At 39.7% G+C, this 18,786-nt stretch overlaps 1 protein-coding gene across 1 annotated transcript in view; it reads right to left on the reverse strand.

Annotated features, from left to right (window-relative positions):
• ADAM23 (ADAM metallopeptidase domain 23) overlaps nucleotides 1-18,786 on the reverse strand; it is a 165,641-nt gene that overhangs the window by 21,896 nt on the left and 124,959 nt on the right. The window contains exons 16-22 of the mRNA XM_008687554.2: nucleotides 15,132-15,203; nucleotides 14,312-14,401; nucleotides 12,543-12,623; nucleotides 6,747-6,797; nucleotides 5,972-6,035; nucleotides 4,179-4,284; nucleotides 1,305-1,424 (exon numbers count right to left, since the gene is read on the reverse strand). Of these exons, the coding sequence (XP_008685776.2) occupies nucleotides 1,305-1,424; nucleotides 4,179-4,284; nucleotides 5,972-6,035; nucleotides 6,747-6,797; nucleotides 12,543-12,623; nucleotides 14,312-14,401; nucleotides 15,132-15,203 (584 nt within the window). The remainder of the gene's footprint in view (nucleotides 1-1,304; nucleotides 1,425-4,178; nucleotides 4,285-5,971; nucleotides 6,036-6,746; nucleotides 6,798-12,542; nucleotides 12,624-14,311; nucleotides 14,402-15,131; nucleotides 15,204-18,786) is intronic.

Raw genomic sequence — 18,786 nt, forward strand, 5'->3', positions numbered from 1 at the left:
GAAAGTCAACATGAATGAGGCTTGCTCTTCATGAAACTAAAGAGGCTGTCAGCAGACATGAATGGCTCCCAGTATTTCTTCACTTCTCCCTTCCTTTCCTTCTTCCTCCCACTTCCCCTTAATAAAAGCACACATTGAAAGGAAATACCTTTCACTGTCATTATTACACTGTATGCCATCAGGAAAAAAATGTCACTTATTCCAGGAAGGATCTTATTGTCTAAGACCAGTTAGAATTGTCTTCAGAACAATTTAAAAGAAAAAAACAGGGGCGCCTGGGTGACTCAGTTGGTTAAGTGTCCGACTCTTGGTTTCGGCTCAGGTCGTGATCTCATGGGTGGTGAGATGGAGCCCAGCATCAACAGGCTCCGTGCTCAGCAGGGAGTCTGCTTGAAGATTCTCTCCCTCTACCTCTCCCCCCACTCGTACACGCATGCACACACATGTGCGCTATCTTTCAAATAAATACATAAATCTTTAAAAAAAAAAAAGAAAAAATAACAATCATTTGACCAAAAGAACATTATTCAATTTGTTTACCTAATCAATTCCCTAAATGTTGTTCAAAACAATTTTTGCATGTTTCCAAATCTTACATTCACTCACATAAGGTGAAGGTTTGCTACTCTAAGGATACTATGGATAAAAGTTTGCAGATGCTCAAGGCAATTCTACAGGGGAATCCCGTAGTGTTTCGGGCAACAACAGGACCATCTGAATGAAAGCACAGCATCTTAGAATTATGACTACTTTGAAGGGAACAGTACTTACTTAGAATATAATATGATTCCCTGGTTTAAAAAATAGGTCTCATACTCCCTGTGCCTTGTATTCACAGACAACTGGATATCAAATATTTGCCTACAGTATAAGTAATATTTTAATAAATACGTTCCATATGTGACTGACTACTTATTAAACCATCTTCTAAACCAGAAATACGTTACATGAAGTATAGCTTAAACTCTTTTTTTTGGTCACAAACAATAAAACACACAGAGTGTTCAAACAGTGACCTATTCCAATGCTCACAGCTTTAATCATGGGTCAAAATGGATACTGTAAATCTACTCGATGATTATAATTACAAAGAGTATCCACTACTACTAAGTGGTCCAATTTTTGAGCAAATGTAATTTGCAAACCAATATACAACTTTGTTTTTTTAAATAACTCTAAACATGACAGGTGATGATAAAATCAAAGTCAATATTCCTTTTGTACGAAATAGGAAAATTTCACTTGATTTCTCTGAATTTGTAATTCTCATGATTCATTAGGTTTTCAAACATTTAATATATTACCTGCAGTCAATCACTCGGCCTTGATGGTAGAAGGAAGTTGGGATGATCTCACCCTGAAGTTGACCAATCCGCGGAGCTCGAGTAAGATTGGTACAGAGTAAAAACCCACAGAACACATCACTGAGCATGTTAAATAAAAACAAAAACAGAACAGGACAGGAGGAATCAAGCTCAAAATAATCAAAACTATTCAGTCTCCATATATTCAAAAACTGAAAATATTTTCACTCCTTCTAAATAAAAACATGTGTTCAGATATTGTTGGTTGGCTATGACCCCCATCCTTCCTTGCCAACAGGATCAGTTTTGTCTAGGTAGCAACATACCAGCCCCGAGAGATGGATCACGACTGGTCAAAGCTAGCCATGGCACCCCCGACCCCTACACCCACTTTCCTAGCCATCCCACTGTCCTGCCCTAGTGGAGCTAAATGTGGCCCCTGGATGTTGAGATGCGAGGAAAAGCCAGCTAGTAAGTTGCTGGGGAGAATGCTGCTTTCTGGACAAGAGGTTAGAGTGTGACGGGGAGAAGACCTTTTATTCCGACTCCCACCACTGCCTGCTTTGGACTGTGTGGCCTGCCTTGGCATCCACCTTGCCGTAGTGAGCTCACCAGCAGAAGGATACACACTCCACACGCTAAGCATTCCAGAGCAGAGGGGGAGGAATCATCTGGGACCTTAGTGACACCGTTAAATGACTCAGCCCCCTAAGGGCAGCTACCCCCAGCCTCTTTGTTAAGTAAACAATGAACGCCCCCTTAAAAAAGGGCAAGGAATTGAAATGGCACATCAAAAAAAAAAAAAAAAGTGAGAGAGAGAAATCCATGTCCAATAAATGCACGAAAATGTACTAAATTCCATTAGTAATCAGGGAAATGCAATAAAACCACAATAATATATCAGTCTATACCCACCAGAATGGATAAAAGTAAAAAGTCTGACAATACCAAGTGCTGGTTCAGTATGTGATTCCACAAAATTCTCATTTGCTTATTATCGATGGTTGGGTTTGCTAGCATGCCAACTTTAGAAAACCGTGACATCATCTGGTTACACAGAAAATACACATACCCTCTGACCTAGCAATTTTTCTTCTGGGTATAGGGCCTTAGAAGAATGTCAACAAATGTGCACTAGGTTACACACACAAGAATATCCACGGCAGCGTGGTTCCTACGAGCCAACACAGGGAAACAACTTACATGACCATTAATGCCAAGTGGAGAACTACATCATGGTATGTGAGCATGAGTACGAATGAAAATAAAACCAATGAACAATAAATATGAACAGTGACACACACCATGAAAGATGCTCTAAATGTCGAACTGAAGAGGCAAAATACAAAGTAATACATGAACTATGATTCCCAAACATTACACCAAACTTTTAGGCAAAATATATTGTTTAGGGAGGAAAACCGAGGTAGCCAAACTCTAAAAGGCAAGAAAGTAATTGTCACAAAAGTCAGGATGATACTCCCTGCAGGAGCAAGATAAGGGCACCTTGCAGGGAAGGATACATTTCCTGGGAGGCTGCAAGTTCTATTTCTTGATCCACGTAGGGTTGACATGGGAGTTCACATAATAATTACTTGTGTATTATTTGTGTATTATTTACTTTTCTGCTTATATGTTGTATCTCCCAACTTTAGAACATTTCAGAAAACACGCGTTAACTTTCTTTAACTCAGTGGTGGTTGGATATTCTGTTACTAGATAGTCAAGAGCTATCTTTTACAATGATCCAATCCAATGCCTCCCTAACTTTTTGAAGGGACAAAAGACACAGAGAAATGACAAGGTTTGTTTAGGACATTAAGCTAATGAACGAAGCTAATGAAGTCCAGGTGTTCAACCACATGGATTTTTACTACTTTCGGCCCCACTTCCTCCTAGTCTCTGGCACCTCAGAGAGAGAAGCAATATTTTGGAACATCTGTGCCTCACTCATGAGATAGAAGGTGGGAAGTTCTGTTCTATTGTTTTGGTTTAATTTTAAAGAAACTATGGTCAAAGATTTGTTGCCTCATAAGGCCTCAACCACCATGAAAGCCTTCATGGAAGAGCAAAGTTTCATGAAATACAACAGAGAGATCATTAACTAGAAAAATGAAACTTCTTTAAATCCTTGCTCTCCTTCAGAATTGGAAGAATCCTCATTGTTATGGAAGAATACGAAGGAAATTTGGCCCATAACTTGATGGTCCCATAGATCCATGTCATTGGGTTAACCTTAATGAACCATTAAATCACAATTTTAACATTCCTCTACTAATCTGGGGAAAATATTACCAATGTACTCTGAAAATATCTCACTTCCTGAGTAAAGATGCCTCCAGAATGCACCAACTAGATGCTTTTTAGAAGGGGAAAAAAAAATCTGATATGGACATTAGATGTTTAATTAAATCAAGTGGTTTGCACTCATGGAAGGATCAAAAATATATATTACTTCACTTTGAATTGTCCCCCAAATAGATACAGTATACACATTTTGCTTGTAGAGCTCTGTGCATTCTAGGACATTCATAGGCCATATGTTCCCACAAAAGTAGAAAATTAAGACCTAACAGCATTTCGTAACATCTTAGCAAAGTGTCTTTTCAAAACAAGCATTGAGTAAAATACAACATATGAGAAATGTTCTGAATTCTATAGAAATGTTGAGAGTCTATGCCGTGGTTAACAGCTTGGTCCACAGCCATTTGCTTCTAGATACACTAACGTGTTTTTTTAAATGTGTACTGTACAAATTAAAATAGCTGAATATTTATTAAAAATCGGTAATATTTATTTCATGCTCAATTCACATTTGAATCAGGGCTTCCTAATCGTGCCCCACTCATCGTGCCCCCAAAGCTGACCACTCACTGTTTGCTGCACTGGATCCAGCGGTCTCCGTCCCTCCCGCAGTTGCCCTTCTCCGTGCCTTCTGTGTTCAGCTTCTCGTAACAGAACTTGTCAGACCCGGAAGCCTCTTTTGGAGAAGAGCACACACAGAAGACAATGTGTCTTAGTTGTCTTTGTTATGCACAACCAGCAGTGCACAGGTAAACGTTTAACAACCGTTCTCCAGAAAGAGGAAAAAAAAAATTCCTCTGGTAGCGTTTGCCGATTTCCATGGTGTAAATACCATCATGTCAATTTCCATGGTGTAACGCATGGCTAATTTCAAGCTACCAATGCATGGAGACAGGATTCTGAAATTCCTCAAAATCTACCACTTGGCTCTTGCAAGCCACTCCAAGACAGTTCTAACATGCTGCTGTTTTTAACTTGAGAAACAAACTGATTCCCAATTCCTGTTGGTGGGCTTGAGGGAGGGAAGGAGGAATGATCATCAGCAGGAATTAGGAAAGTGGCACATAGAAAAATAAAAAAGATTCTTAGGCCTGTTTTATACGAGTATTAAAAGATATTATAAATCTTAGGCAATTAAGATTTTATGTCAACACTTGGGTTTTGGTATTTAAACATTTTAAAAGACAAATATGCCTCTATTATCTCTCCTCTGTCAAAACTGAAGCACTGAAAGTAAATCTTTCAGTTAAATGATATTTGCCAAACACTGAAATCACTCCTACAGGGGCTCTGTTATCTCATGTGCTTTCTTTTCCTTTGGGGGTGACCCAGTCTCAGCCAGTAAGACAGACCCATTTCTCTCTGTGGTCTGGCCCCCATGAATTAAAGTTCACAGGACGGGCAACGTAAATGTGAGGAAGAGAGTAAGTGCATTGAGGCGCCTGGGTGGCTCAGTCAGCTAAGCGTCTGGCTTCAGCTCAGGTCATGATCCCAGGGTCCTGGGATCGAGCCCCATGTAATTGAGACTCTCTGCTCAGCAGGGAGTCTGGAGTCTGCTTCTCCCTCTGCCTCTCCCCTTCCCCCACCCCTGCTCATGCTCTCTCTCACTCTCTCTCAAAAAAAAAAAAAAAAAAAAAAAGAATGTATGTGCATTAACATTTAGGGAACATACTGAGAGCCAGGACCATGTACCCAAATCTCTGGGTCTGCACCTCAGGAAGGACCTGATTTCTTCCCTTCAAACTGAGATATACAACTACAGAATTTAAAAAATAAGTCTGCTACTTCCCTGGGGTAAAGGAACAGAAGGCTAACCTGAGGGGTAGTGGTTAAATCCAAGGTACAGAGTGAATCACACAAGTGGCTGGATAATACTGTGACCGCCCCATGGAACCCAATCTGTGCAAGTGCATGTGGCCTCCCCTCTCTGACAGCCCCATCACTGCCTGACACGCCTTGGTTCTGACAAGTCCCCAGCTTCAACAGCTGTTTTCTGTGGTTTTGTGATTGAGATTCACAGTTCTCTTTATTCTCATCCTTAAAGCTATCACTTCAGGGGCACCTGGGTGGCACAGTCGGTTAAGCACCCAACTCTTGGTTTTGGCTCAGGTCATGGTCTCGGGGTCATGGGATCGAGCCCTGCATGGAGATCTGCACTCAGCACGGAGCCTGATTGAGATCCTCTCTCCCTCTCTCTCTCTGCCCCTCCTCCCCTTACTCTCTGCCTAAAATAAATTAATAAATCTTAAAAAATAAAATAAAAACATCACTCCAAGCTATCCATGTCTTCAGCGAGACTGGCAGAGCAGGATAATACACAGAGAAACCCGTGTGCAATCACTAAGCAGGAAAACGCGACTTACTTGTCCCCCACACGTGCTGACACTGGTTGTCCCGGGTCTTGCACTCCCCATTGTAACAGCGGCCCTGGGGACAGGGACACACATTAGGAGGCCCACGCAGCCCATTCCCTTCCCCCAGATTGGCACTGCAAGGTCTCCTTTTATTGTTTTAGGTAAGCTGATCTGTTTTTTCACTCCATACCCCAATATTTTCACAGCGAAAATAAAAATCACAAACGTCTTAAGGGAAGCACAGCAGACAGTTAAATCTAAAACTCAGAACAGACCTCAGAGTACGGCTCTTTAAGTCAAAGCTAATCCTCTGAAATTTTAAATTTTATGGAAAACAAAAGTTGGTACACTTCCTTGGGCGATTCCAGAATGATTCTTTGGGGTATGAATGTTACATTAGAACATGGCTTCAGAAAAGACAAAACCCACATGATCACATATGATAGCACATTATAATAGTCATATTTTCCCACAATAGGCTGACGTTATTGAAAGATGGTCACAACTCAATAAATTAGATTCCTGATTCTTTAGTCATTGTGTTTTTTTCCTTGCCCTCAATCTGGACAATTTGTCACCAGAGGTAAATATATTACTATATTTAGTATTTGATATGCCATGAAGTAACACTGAATTAAAAGTCCATCGCAATAACGTATGGTTCTTTGAGCTGTGATTTCCTTTCGAAGTTATATTCATCAGAAAGGAAAACAAAACAAAACAAAACAAAACCTCACAAACTAGTCCTTTTAAAATTACATTGAAAACTTTTAGGCCAGGATACCTGATTTTGATTGCATGCATATCCATCTTGCTTATGAAGGTTTGGTGGGCACTGAAAAAATACAATGTTTTTCGTTAACATTCAACATAAGGACCTTCACATTGTGTGTACAATATATAAAAATGTAAAAAAGAAAAAAAAGTAAGCATGGTGAATATATAGTTGGGAATGTATAGAAAAACATGAGTAACCCCTTAAAAAGGTTATCCAAACTACTTCTATTATTGGTAAAAATAATAAATTCATCCATGCAGTGAGTACTTTTTATTTCTCTGTCTTCTATGAGGTGGACTAGAATAAGAACTTACATTCGCTTGCCTACAGAGTCAAAAGTAGAAGGAATTAACATGGACAACGAAGGGCATGAATCAGCTTGTTATGTAGGAGTGGACACATTCGGGAGCTAACTCACAGGACCTTTCTCAGCCCTGGGAAATGTCAAATCTGCGTTCGACACCCCTGACGCTCACCTGTAGGCCACATTATTGAAAAAGAAGAAATACTCTTTCAACTCAATGTGAGTGCTTGCATCTTCATTACGTCTCTGACCTCTCTGACGTGTTACTAGAACAATTGTGATGGGATGGCTATTTCTTTTCCAGGTCTATTTATCAAGTCATTGTTTAAAAGCATACTTCATTTTCCCAAAACATTACCCTGAATGAATTAAAACTTTTATTCTCCACGCATTTTATTTGCCACATCTGAGAGAGCTGAAGACGGTTCAAGTCAAAGGCTCTAGGACAGTGTTCAAAGCAAATATGCAAAGAAAAAGCAACACACAGGGAAAGCAAGTGAGTACAAAACAACAGCAGTGTGCACCGGGGTCTCTCCCCCAGTCTTCGCCTTCTCGGTAAGGGACTGCCCCGCTCATGAAGTCATCCTCTGTGTCTCTCCTTCCTTCCCACCCTCCTTCCAGTCTGTCAACAAATCCTACTGGATCTACCTTCAAACTAGAATCACAATCTGACCACTTTTCTCCGTCTCCACTGCCAGCCCCCCTCCAATCCGCCATCATGCCTCACCTGAATTATGCAGCCGCCTCCGACTGATTGCCCTGCTTCTACCCTAGTCTATTCAGCTACTGGGTGTCCTTCTAAACACATAAATCACATCACGCTGCTCCTCTGCTCAATGGCTTCCCAACGTACTCAATGGACGTCAAAGTTCAACATGATATGCATTTGCTGCCCCCCCAATTCCATCCTCTCTCTGACCTCATCCCTGCTCTGCCACAACTGATTGGACTCTCTGCCGATGTGCCAGGCATGCTTCCAGCCCACGGCCTTTGCCCTTGCCCTTCCTTCAATCTTCCCCCCAGGTTTCTGCATGGTTTGCTCTCAAAACCTGTAACCCCTCCCATGTTGGCATTCTCCATTCCCCATTTCCTGGTGTTTTTCTTCTCCGTAGGACTTATCACCTCAAAGTCACATACGTTACTTATTTGTTTGTCTATTGTCCTCATCCCAGTGTGAGCTCCCGGAAGGCAGGCATTGTATTATTGTTCCCTGCTGCCTCTCTCGCATCTAGAACAAAACCGGGCTCAATTATTATTGAGTAGCTGCTCAATTACTATTGGCTAACTAGATAAATGAATGAATGACCCATACGAACACAATTAAGGTACTCCGTTCTGGGGCACCTGGGTGGCTCAGTCGGTTAAGCGTCTGCCTTCAGCTCTGGTCATGATCGCAGGGTCCTGGGATCAAGCCCTGAATCAGGCTCCCTGCTCAGCGGGGAGTCTGCTTCTCCTTCTCCCTCTGACCCTCCCCCCCACTTGTGCTCTCTCTCAAATAAATAAATAAAATCTTTCAAAAAAAAGTTACTCTGTCCTGTACCTGTCAAGCTGTTTATCAAGTTCACTATAGAAAGGTAATAGAATTAAGAATTTGCAATTGCTAAGAAGCACTAACTTACAAAGGAACACTTTGAGATAAAATGCTTTGGTTCTATATCTTTCTAAAGAATAACTGCCTTTCATATAAGCTTTCATTCACTACAGCTTTTCAATCAATCTGATGGTGACTACTCAAAGGACGTAATTATCAGCACCAAAACCTGGCCTACTGGGCCAACAGCACAGAAACAGAGCTCATAGTGGCCTCCTTCATCCACCCAAATCCACTCCAAATGCAATCAGTAGCTTATGAATCAACTAACGGTAATTACTCACTTACTCCGAGACGAAAACAATCCCATCGAACAAAAATGCAAAAGAAATGTTGCTATTAGAATAGGTATATCAGGGTCTACAATTAATTTATCATAGTTGACTTTTGTGATGTTTCAATAAAAAATTTTTGTAGAACTCTTTACTAATAATAATTTTAAAAGCCCCGATTATAAACTGTTACAGCTACATGCATGATTTCTAATCAATTTATTTCTCATTTAGGCTAATAAAAGCAAGTTGCTTATCACTAAAAGGTTTAAAATGGGAAATTACGGCATGTCTTACATTCTCTGGGGACATTTAAAACAGAAGAACTATAAATCTGAGCGCTATATTCTGCCTGTGAGTAGTGCTCTGGATTCAGTCTCTAAATGCCATCCCAGCCCCCACTTTCAGGCTGTGCAGGAAGGTTCACAGGAGGCAGGCTTCAACAGTGCAGCAGCATTTAAATGTGCTTATTTTTAATTGTGCTATGCCACCCATATAGATGGTATCTCTTATAGCACTAACAAGATACATTTCCCACATCTTTCAAAAATACCTTTATTATATCATCAGTATCGTTTGCCAAGGATTTCTCTCAGTTGCACAAGTATTGTTTATTCTGTGATAAACTGTGAATTTAAAAAGTAGCTCAGAGGTATCAGTAAATGCTAATATCAAAATTAAGCAAAGACATGAAGATACAAGACACAAAGTCATAGGGTTGCCAATGATGCCGATTCTCAGGGATGCAGAGATTCTCTGAGATCCCCTTTTCCTAATCATAATTACTGCCAATTAAATTCAAAGCTCACTGACTCTTACAAAGCAGAAGAATTCTGGGGGATCTTAACTCCCTCTACTCCAATTATCTATTTCAGGCACATTCTGGTCATATAAGGAAATTATTGCTAAAAGAACTTGCTATTCTAATATGCCACTGAGAAATTAATCTAACAGTGCAATTCTCACCTTACATACATGAGGCAAAAGGAACGTTTTAGGGCACGTGGGTGGTTCAGTCGGTTAAGCATCCGACTCTTGATTTCGGCTCAGGCATGATCTCAGGGCCCCGAGATGGAGCCCTGGACTGGGATCCACACTCAGTGTGGAGTCTGCTTGTCCCTTTCCCTTGCCCCCCACCCCCCGCTTGCTCTTGATCTCACTCCTACTCTCTCTCTCAAGTAAATAAGTAAAATCTTAAAAAAAAAAAGTTTTAAAAATTTAGAAATAGAATATTAAGTTGAACATAGAGCCCTCATTATAAAAGTCTTACTTCCCGTAAATTCTATGGCAATTCAGGAATTCAAGGCTGAAATGAAAAAACTGCACTTTGAAAAGAGCTGAACACACAGAACCAAAACCATGTATGATGGGTATAAGAATAGTAGTATTCTACAAACCTAAAAATACAACTCAGCGAAACAGCATACCAGGATTGTCACAAAACGTAAAACTTGGCACAAAACACAGAACCCACAATTCTTACACCCTTTCACTATATTCTAGGAAAATTGCAAAGAAACCTATTTAGATATCTAAATAGAAGATACAGATATGCATAAAAATCAATAAAGAATAGCCTGAACATATTTCACTGTATCACATCCTTAAAAGGGTCCCTTTGCATTGAATCTCAGATAATATACATCAAGAACTTTCAAAAGGGTTAGTTAGAAACCTGTTTCTGTCTCCTCTTGTTTTTTCTCAGTGAGGGGAACTCAGGGTACCTCCAGCTACTCTGCTCCTACACCCACTTCCCCCCGAGGCAGGTAGAGTGACCCACCGACCGGCTGACAAACCTGGGAGGAATTACCAGCCCTTTGGCTCAGTTCCGCCATTCTTCTCTTGCCTACTCACATAAATCATACTATCCTCGCTGCTCCTCCAAGACATACAAGACAAGGGCTCATCTTTGCAAGCAGAAGTTGCTCCAGACCCACTTTTGTCAATAACCTGTTTCTACAGCCTGAATATGGGATCTATAAAGAGGCTCCTTTAAAGATTTTTTTTTTTTTATTTGACAGAGAGAGACACAGTGAGAGAGGGAACACAAGCAGGGAGAGTGGGAGAGGGAGAAGCGGGCTTCCCGCTGAACAGGGAGCCCAACGCGGGGCTCGATCCCAGAACCCTGAGATCATGACCTGAGCCGAAGGCAGACGCTTAACGGCTGAGCCACCCAGGTGCCCCTACAGAGGCTCCTTTAGTTCTCACACTAAGTTATGGCTTTCAACTTGGCCATTTTCAATATGAAAAATGGTAGTCTGACCTCCAACTGTACTCTATTTATGGGGACCCCCTTGGAAACCATAATACCTGGCAACAGATAATTCCATTTCTGGGCAATTTATCCTAAGGAGTGAATCCTGAACACGAAATACTCTTAAAGATGCAGAAAGATATCTGCCGTATTAATTATAATAATGAAAAACTGCCAACAACCTAAATACCCACCACTGGATAACAAGTCACAAGTCAACTGATGAATCCACATGACAGGCTCTCATGCAACTGTAAAAGGGGTGTTTATAAAAACTGTAACAGTACAGGAACATGTTTTTGAATTCCTGTCAGAGCAAAAATAAAAGTAGAATGAAATCCCAAGTTCTTACCTATTCCCTCACTGCCTTAATTCCGGACTTCTTGTTTTTTCCCCACTACTCTCTGGGAATCCCCACCTTCACTGCATTTCTTGAAGAAGCCAAGCTTCCTTACATACTGTTTTCTGACTAGCTCTTCCTTCCATGCCTTTCTACTTAAATGTCAATTCTTCCAGGAAAATACACCTGAGCACCACACCTAAAGACCCCCACCCCACATCCCCCAGAGTTACACTTAGCACTTAGTACCATCAGCTGTTCTTGTTGACTTATTTCTCCACCCAGCAGAATTTAAGTTCCAGAAGGGCAAGGACTTGCCTATCTTGTTCCTACCATATCCCAACATCTACAGCAGTGCTTGGCACAGAGCAGATGCTCAGCGAATGTCCATTTCAATGAAAAATAAAGACTTAAAATAACGTGATATATATTTTTAAAGCATAAAAATGGTATAAGGAAGAAATGCTAGTAGGCAACATTAATCATAACGTTATAGTAAGTTTTAATGTGAAGAAGACCACACCAAAGCATATGGGCCATGATGCTAGACAATGTAGGTGGGGGAGAGTTAGTGAAGGACCGAGAGAGGTGGACACCTGCTTCCGATCCCTCTTCAATCAGAGCAGCGTTACTTGTTCTCTCCTTTCTACGGTGCACATACAACAAAATTTTCCTTAGAAGAAAGGGCTTGGTGGCTTACAAATGTTTGGAAAACAATACATTAACTCTTTCAGTGTGAACAGACTATTTTAGATGTGGGGACAGAAAGAAAAATCAATTCGTTGGGTAGAAACCATATAAAGGGAACTAATTATGAAGGGGAAATTTGGAAGAAAAAAGAGATCTAGGTTCAGGAAACATAATAAATGTTCCTAAAATAAAGGCATAGTGGAGATCTAGATATTACTAGAAAACAAAGTAAAACAAAACAAAAAACAAAGAAACCAAATCATATTCACACATGTACCTCAACTGAAAGCTTTCCCATGTGTACAACATTTGCAAGTAAAATGTACTATTTAAAAACTCAGTTTGTCATACCTGGCCAGAGTCTCCAGTACAATATTCAGTAATATCGCACCCATTCACAGCATCCCGACATTCATACCCTCGCGGCTGAAACTGCAAATCAAAATTCAATATTAGGAGCTAGTGTTAATTAATATTTCAAATACTTAGCATTGTTATATTCACCAATAATTCAGATATTCTCTCATAACCATTACCAAACTCTATTTATTTATTTATAGTATTATGTTATGTTAGTCACCATACAGCACATCATGAGTTTTTGATGTAGTGTTTCATGATTCATTGTTTGCGTATAACACCCAGTGCTCCATGCAAACATGCCTTAAACCCCCCCCCCTTAAAACCTCAGTTTGTTTTCCGGAATCCGTAGTCTCTCATGGTACCAAACTCTTTTTACAAATTAGCAAGATAGTTGCGAAATACAGACAAGGCCCAGATACCACTCTCTATAGTAAATATGAATCATTAACCAAGGCATTAAATGTACAGATTTCAAAACCCACAGTCTCAGAGTATTACTTTTGGAAAACAAGGTAATGGCAAGTACATAAATAAGATAGAGTAGTATGATTTAAAACAAAAGAGCAAATCACTAAAATATAAACATTTAAGATATCTCTGAAGATTGATACACACACCCAACCTTCACTAATTGTACCTATTAGCTTGGATCTTAATCTTGCTTTAGCTAAATATATACAATCAAATTTCAGTGAATTTTCATGAACGCCTTTCGGCGACACCAATCACATTGCGGGGGTGGGTAAAAGATGAAGGGAAGAGACCCCTGATGTCAAGCAATTTATAATCTGGTGGGGAACAGAAGGCAACTAAGCTAGAATTTCTTAAAATACCGTAATGCCTAATACCTCTTGGCATTGAATGAAATAATAAAATCATGTAGCTTTATGGTTATAAGGAATATTAGAGATTTAGTAAATGAAAAGAAAGATTTAAAAAAATGACTCTTCAAAAACTGATGGAGGTTCTACAGATGGACGTGAACTATGTCCATACACGAATAAGCTGTATATATACACATATAAATACACACATGTAGATTACTTCTTTATCTAGCTTTCTTGCCTTTATAGGGGATTTTAAAAAACCAAGCATAAAAAACGTAAGCACTAGGTTTTAGGTTCACGGTCCAAAATAAATGAAGTCCAAAATAAAGGTACATATACATAGTAATAAATTTAAAGAAAAATGTTATAAGTAGGTCATATTATTAAAAAGACCACAGGAAGGGCGCCTGGGTGGCACAGCGGTTAAGCGTCTGCCTTCGGCTCAGGGCGTGATCCTGGCGTTATGGGATCGAGCCCCATATCAGGGTCCTCTGCTGTGAGCCTGTTTCTTCCTCTCCCACTCCCCCTGCTTGTGTTCCCTCTCTCGCTGGCTGTCTCTATCTCTGTCAAATAAATAAATAAAATCTTTAAAAAAAAAAAAAAAGGCCACAGGAATTGTCCCTCTTCTATTCTACCAGCTAATGCGGTTTGCGTCTGCATTAGCAGGGGAACTCTCAATGTTTATTTTAGAAGGAGTATACGTATATTTTCTGAAGGAGGCACTGAAGGACAGGACAGATGATAGTGCATCACAGAAAGGTAAATGTTTTGACCCACAGAATTTTGATAGCTTTACTGATTCTACAAAATTGCGAAAGCACAGGTCAATCAACAAATGTGTGGCAAGCTCTACAAATGGTCGATGTACACTTTGAGAGACTTAGCTAACAACGTCCATGAAAAGGAAGACGAGAGTGTCAGGTGACTCACGAGACATGAGGTATTGTTACAGCACGGCCCATCGCTGCAGTGGGCCCCGTTGGAGAGAGAGCATTTCTTACAGCACAATCCGTAGCATTCCTAGAGGAAATACTTCACGTGAGTAAATGAGAACGCTTACAGGCTGGTTATTCAACCCTCTCCCCAGATGCAACTTATGTATAATCCACGTGAGGAGACTTATACAATAAAAAGCAAATATTTCAGGAAGTAACCACTTTAAACAATGATAATATTCCTTCCTGCCATATTTTCCAGCAAAGTGCGATCTTCTGTGAGAGGGCTTCTCTACCAAAAAGTAAGCTTATTTCTTAGCAAGCACCTCACCTTCGTTTAGCTCCAATATATTCTTAAGACTATCTAGTTCTGGGTTTTTTTTTTAATATTTTATTTTTAAGTACTTTCTACACCCAACATGGGGCTTGAACTCGCAATCCCAAGATCAAGAGTCACGTTCTGCTGACTGAGCCAGCCAGGCACCCCAAGACTCTACCTAGTTTTATAAAAACAAAAATAATACACATCATGGAAAGAATATTTCGTGATTTGGTAAAATGTGAATGGGATAAATATGAGCTATGAATGTTTAGGAGGTAGGAGATTTGATTAGAAGAACCCATTAGGTTTTCTTCAAACAAGACTGTAAGGACATGATTAATTCTAACATGTCTGAGCTGGGATTAAGCATTGATGAGAGAGATGAGAAAGAAAGGCAGTAAGACCACAAAGAAGGACCCTGTAGGCTTCTCGCTATTCTTGTTTGCTCTGGGGAGGAGCTGCGTTGAAGGTAGGAAAGATCTCTTATACCTACCACGTGTAAACCACAGTCACATTCCTCCCCAGCTTCCACATATCCATTTCCACATTCTGTGGGCTCAAATAGCTAAAAGGGATTAGGAAGAGAAAGGAAAAACGTTTTAATTTGTCACAGAAAATCAACACACCAATCGGGCCACATACATAGTCCTATAATCCGCTATCATGTGAAATCCTTCTGTGATCTGTTGTTAACAGCCTCTTACAAATGATGTCTGTGTGGGTAACACTGTTCACTTATTAATAACACTTCTAGAAACCATATTCCAAACGGGGTAATATTTCTTAGAGGATTCTCTGGAGGTGGGCTCCAGAGATGACCTCTACCATTAGAATTACTTATTAATGGAAATAAACTGTCAAAAGGGATAGATCATTTATCATATTTGCTAATGGAGCTAAGATGCAATGCTAAGACTCACAGATATCTAATTTACTGATTTATCTCCAGGCAGCTGAGAAAACAGAAAAATTGTCAAAAAGATAAAATGTTTCAGTCGCAGGCAAATGTAATATATACAATCAAGGAAATGCAAATAACCATTGAAATGGTACTGCTGGAAATCCACGCCCATCTTTCTCATCGAAAAGAAATCTGCACTGTCTAAAGCATATTAAATAAATGTGCAGATGTATGCACAGATGTATAGAAATATGTCAGCCATTAGGACAAATGGAAGAGTCAGATTTCTAGAATAATCCACTCTACTAGTGCTATGAACTTGTTTGCCAATTAAATTGCAACGAATTTCGATTTTGAGCTGTACTACAAAGCTGTGATCACAAAGACAGCATGGTACTGGCACAAAAACAGACACATAGACCAATGGAACAGAATAGAGAACCCAGAAATGGACCCTCAGCTCTTTGGGCAACTAATCTTTGATAAAGCAGGAAAAAACATCCGGTGGAAAAAAGACAGTCTCTTCAATAAATGGTGCTGGGAAAATTGGACAGCTACAAGCAAAAGAATGAAACTTGACCACTCTCTCACACCATACACAAAGATAAAATCCAAATGGATGAAAGACCTCGATGTGAGACAGGAATCCATCAAAATCATAGAGGAGAACATAGGCTGAAACCTCTTTGACATCGGCCAAAGCAAACTTTTTCATGACACATCTCCAAAGGCAAGAGAAACAAAAGAAAAAATGAACTTGTGGGACTTCATCAAGATAAAAAGCTTCTGCACAGCCAAGGAAACAGTCAGAAAAACTAAGAGGCAGCCCACGGAATGGGAGAAGATATTTGCAAATGACACTACAGATAAAAGACTAGTATCCAGGGGCGCCTGGGTGGCACAGCGGTTGAGAGTCTGCCTTCGGCTCAGGGCGTGATCCCGGCATTACGGGATCGAGCCCCACATCAGGCTCCTCCGCTATGAGCCTGCTTCTTCCTCTCCCACTCCCCCTGCTTGTGCTCCCTCTCTCACTGGCTATCTCTATCTCCATCAAATAAATAAATAAAAATCTTTAAAAAAAAAAAAAAAGACTAGTATCCAGGATCTACAAAGAACTTCTCAAACTCAATACACAAGAAACAAATAATCAAATCAAAAAATGGGCAGAAGATATCAACTTTTCCAATGACACTTTTCCAATGAAGACATACAAATGGCTAACAGACACATGAAAAAATGTTCAAAATCATTAGCCATCAGGGAAATTCAAATCAAAACCACACTGAGATACCACCTTATGCCAATTAGAATGGCAAAAATTGACAAGACAAGAAACAACAAATGTTGGAGAGGATGTGGAGAAAGGGGATCCCTCTTTCACTGTTGGCGGGAATGCAAGTTGGTACAGCCACTTTGGAAAACAGTGTGGAGGTCCCTTAGAAAGTTAAAAATAGAGCTACCCAATGATCCAGCAATAGCACTACTGGGTATTTACCCCAAAGATACAGACGTAGTGAAGAGAAGGGCCATATGCACCCCAATGTTCATTGCAGCATTGTCCACAATAGCTAAATTGTGGAAGGAGCCAAAATGCCCTTCAACAGATGACTGGATTAAGAAGATGTGGTCCATATATACAATGGAATATTACTCAGCCATCAGAAAGAACGATTACCCAACATTTGCAGCATGCATGCATACATTTGTTGACTAAAAGCACTTGGGGAAAAAAAAAGTCAGTTCTTTGATACATACATACAAACTATTCCCCTGGAATCCATAGGGGTTTTTTAAAAAATCATTCTACCATGGAGCTTTAAAAAATACGTATTTACTAACTTTTAAAATTGAAGATGTGTCATTATTTCCATTTAGTTTCCAAGTTATTGGAATTATTTTCTTTCTACTCACAGGCAATTTCAGAAATCTAATGATGGATCTTTCCACACACACTAGAAACCTTACGACTCAGTGTTGTGCTCTCAGGCACGATACTTCTAATTGGCGGGTAAGACTCAAGGCAGGTAAAATTAGCCATGTGTACCCCAATTCAAAAATGCCAGCAGCTCACATTAATTCATTACTACTCGTTTCCCCCATTTTGAACACCCTGAAGTTTTCAGATTTCTGTCGCACTGAGACCAATGCCATGAAAGGCAGGTGACTGAATGTAATGGTGCATGGTCACTTTAAAATTCCCGTTTCTTTTTCTGCGGACTCACTGAGACTTTATACAGATGTCAGACATCAAACTACCCTCCCCTGACTACAGGAGTATCACTTAATTATGAGAACAGGAATAAATTATTCTGTCGGTTATGCACATTAGTCACTGATTTTTTTTTTCTTAAGGTTAACATGATTTTACTGCTCTCTCAATTCACAGAGTATTAAATGTTTTGTATAGCAAATGGACTATATTTGACTTACGAAGTAGTATTTTCAAAAGAAATACGAAATGTGCAATGTTAGAATTTCTATACCATCTGCTAATTAGCAGCAATCCTGTCTCTTAGCCTATTGAGCGATTCATTTCCAAACACACTCCTAGAGGTCCACAGTCCCTTATGCAAAAGCTCTGTAGCCAGTGAGTTTGAAAATTCTGGCTTTGCTAGATTTTAGGAAAGTATGATGCATTTACCATGTTCTATGTAATAGCCCTGAGGGGCCTGGAACACACCCTATAATCAAAAACATTTATATTTCTGCAGTAATACTTATAAATATTTACACTATGAGGGGTAATAAAGGCTTTAGGTCCAAGAGAAATTTTACTGCCTGATGTGTTTTCTGCAAACTCATAAAAAACACTTCCAATTTTCCAAGCTTTTTGAATTATGGAATTATGGATATAGAGTATGGAAATATGGAATTAAGGAATTATGGATAAGGATGGTGACACTCTATATATGAATTTTGATGAAATGCCAGTTCCCACATAAAGAGACTATAGCATAAATAATAAATACACATATGTATTTATGAGAGCCATAAATACCTTGGGCCATTTTTTTTGGCTAGCTGATATTAGTAATGCTTCCTGTCTAGGAGAAGAGACCACTCAAAAAGAAAAAGAAAAAAAAAAAGCCAGGGAACTAGTTATACCCTTAGAGAAACTGTCAATGGAAAATGGAATTTTTGTCAGAGAAATGGGTTAAAGAAATGTATCTTAATCTAACCTACAATCTCTAAGCAGGATGAAAACCCTAACATGTAAATTTCAAAGATATTTTGATTGAAGCACTTT

This window comes from Ursus maritimus, unplaced genomic scaffold (assembly GCF_017311325.1).
Source record: "Ursus maritimus isolate PB19 unplaced genomic scaffold, ASM1731132v1 scaffold_1, whole genome shotgun sequence".
NCBI classification, from domain to species: Eukaryota; Metazoa; Chordata; class Mammalia; order Carnivora; family Ursidae; genus Ursus; species Ursus maritimus.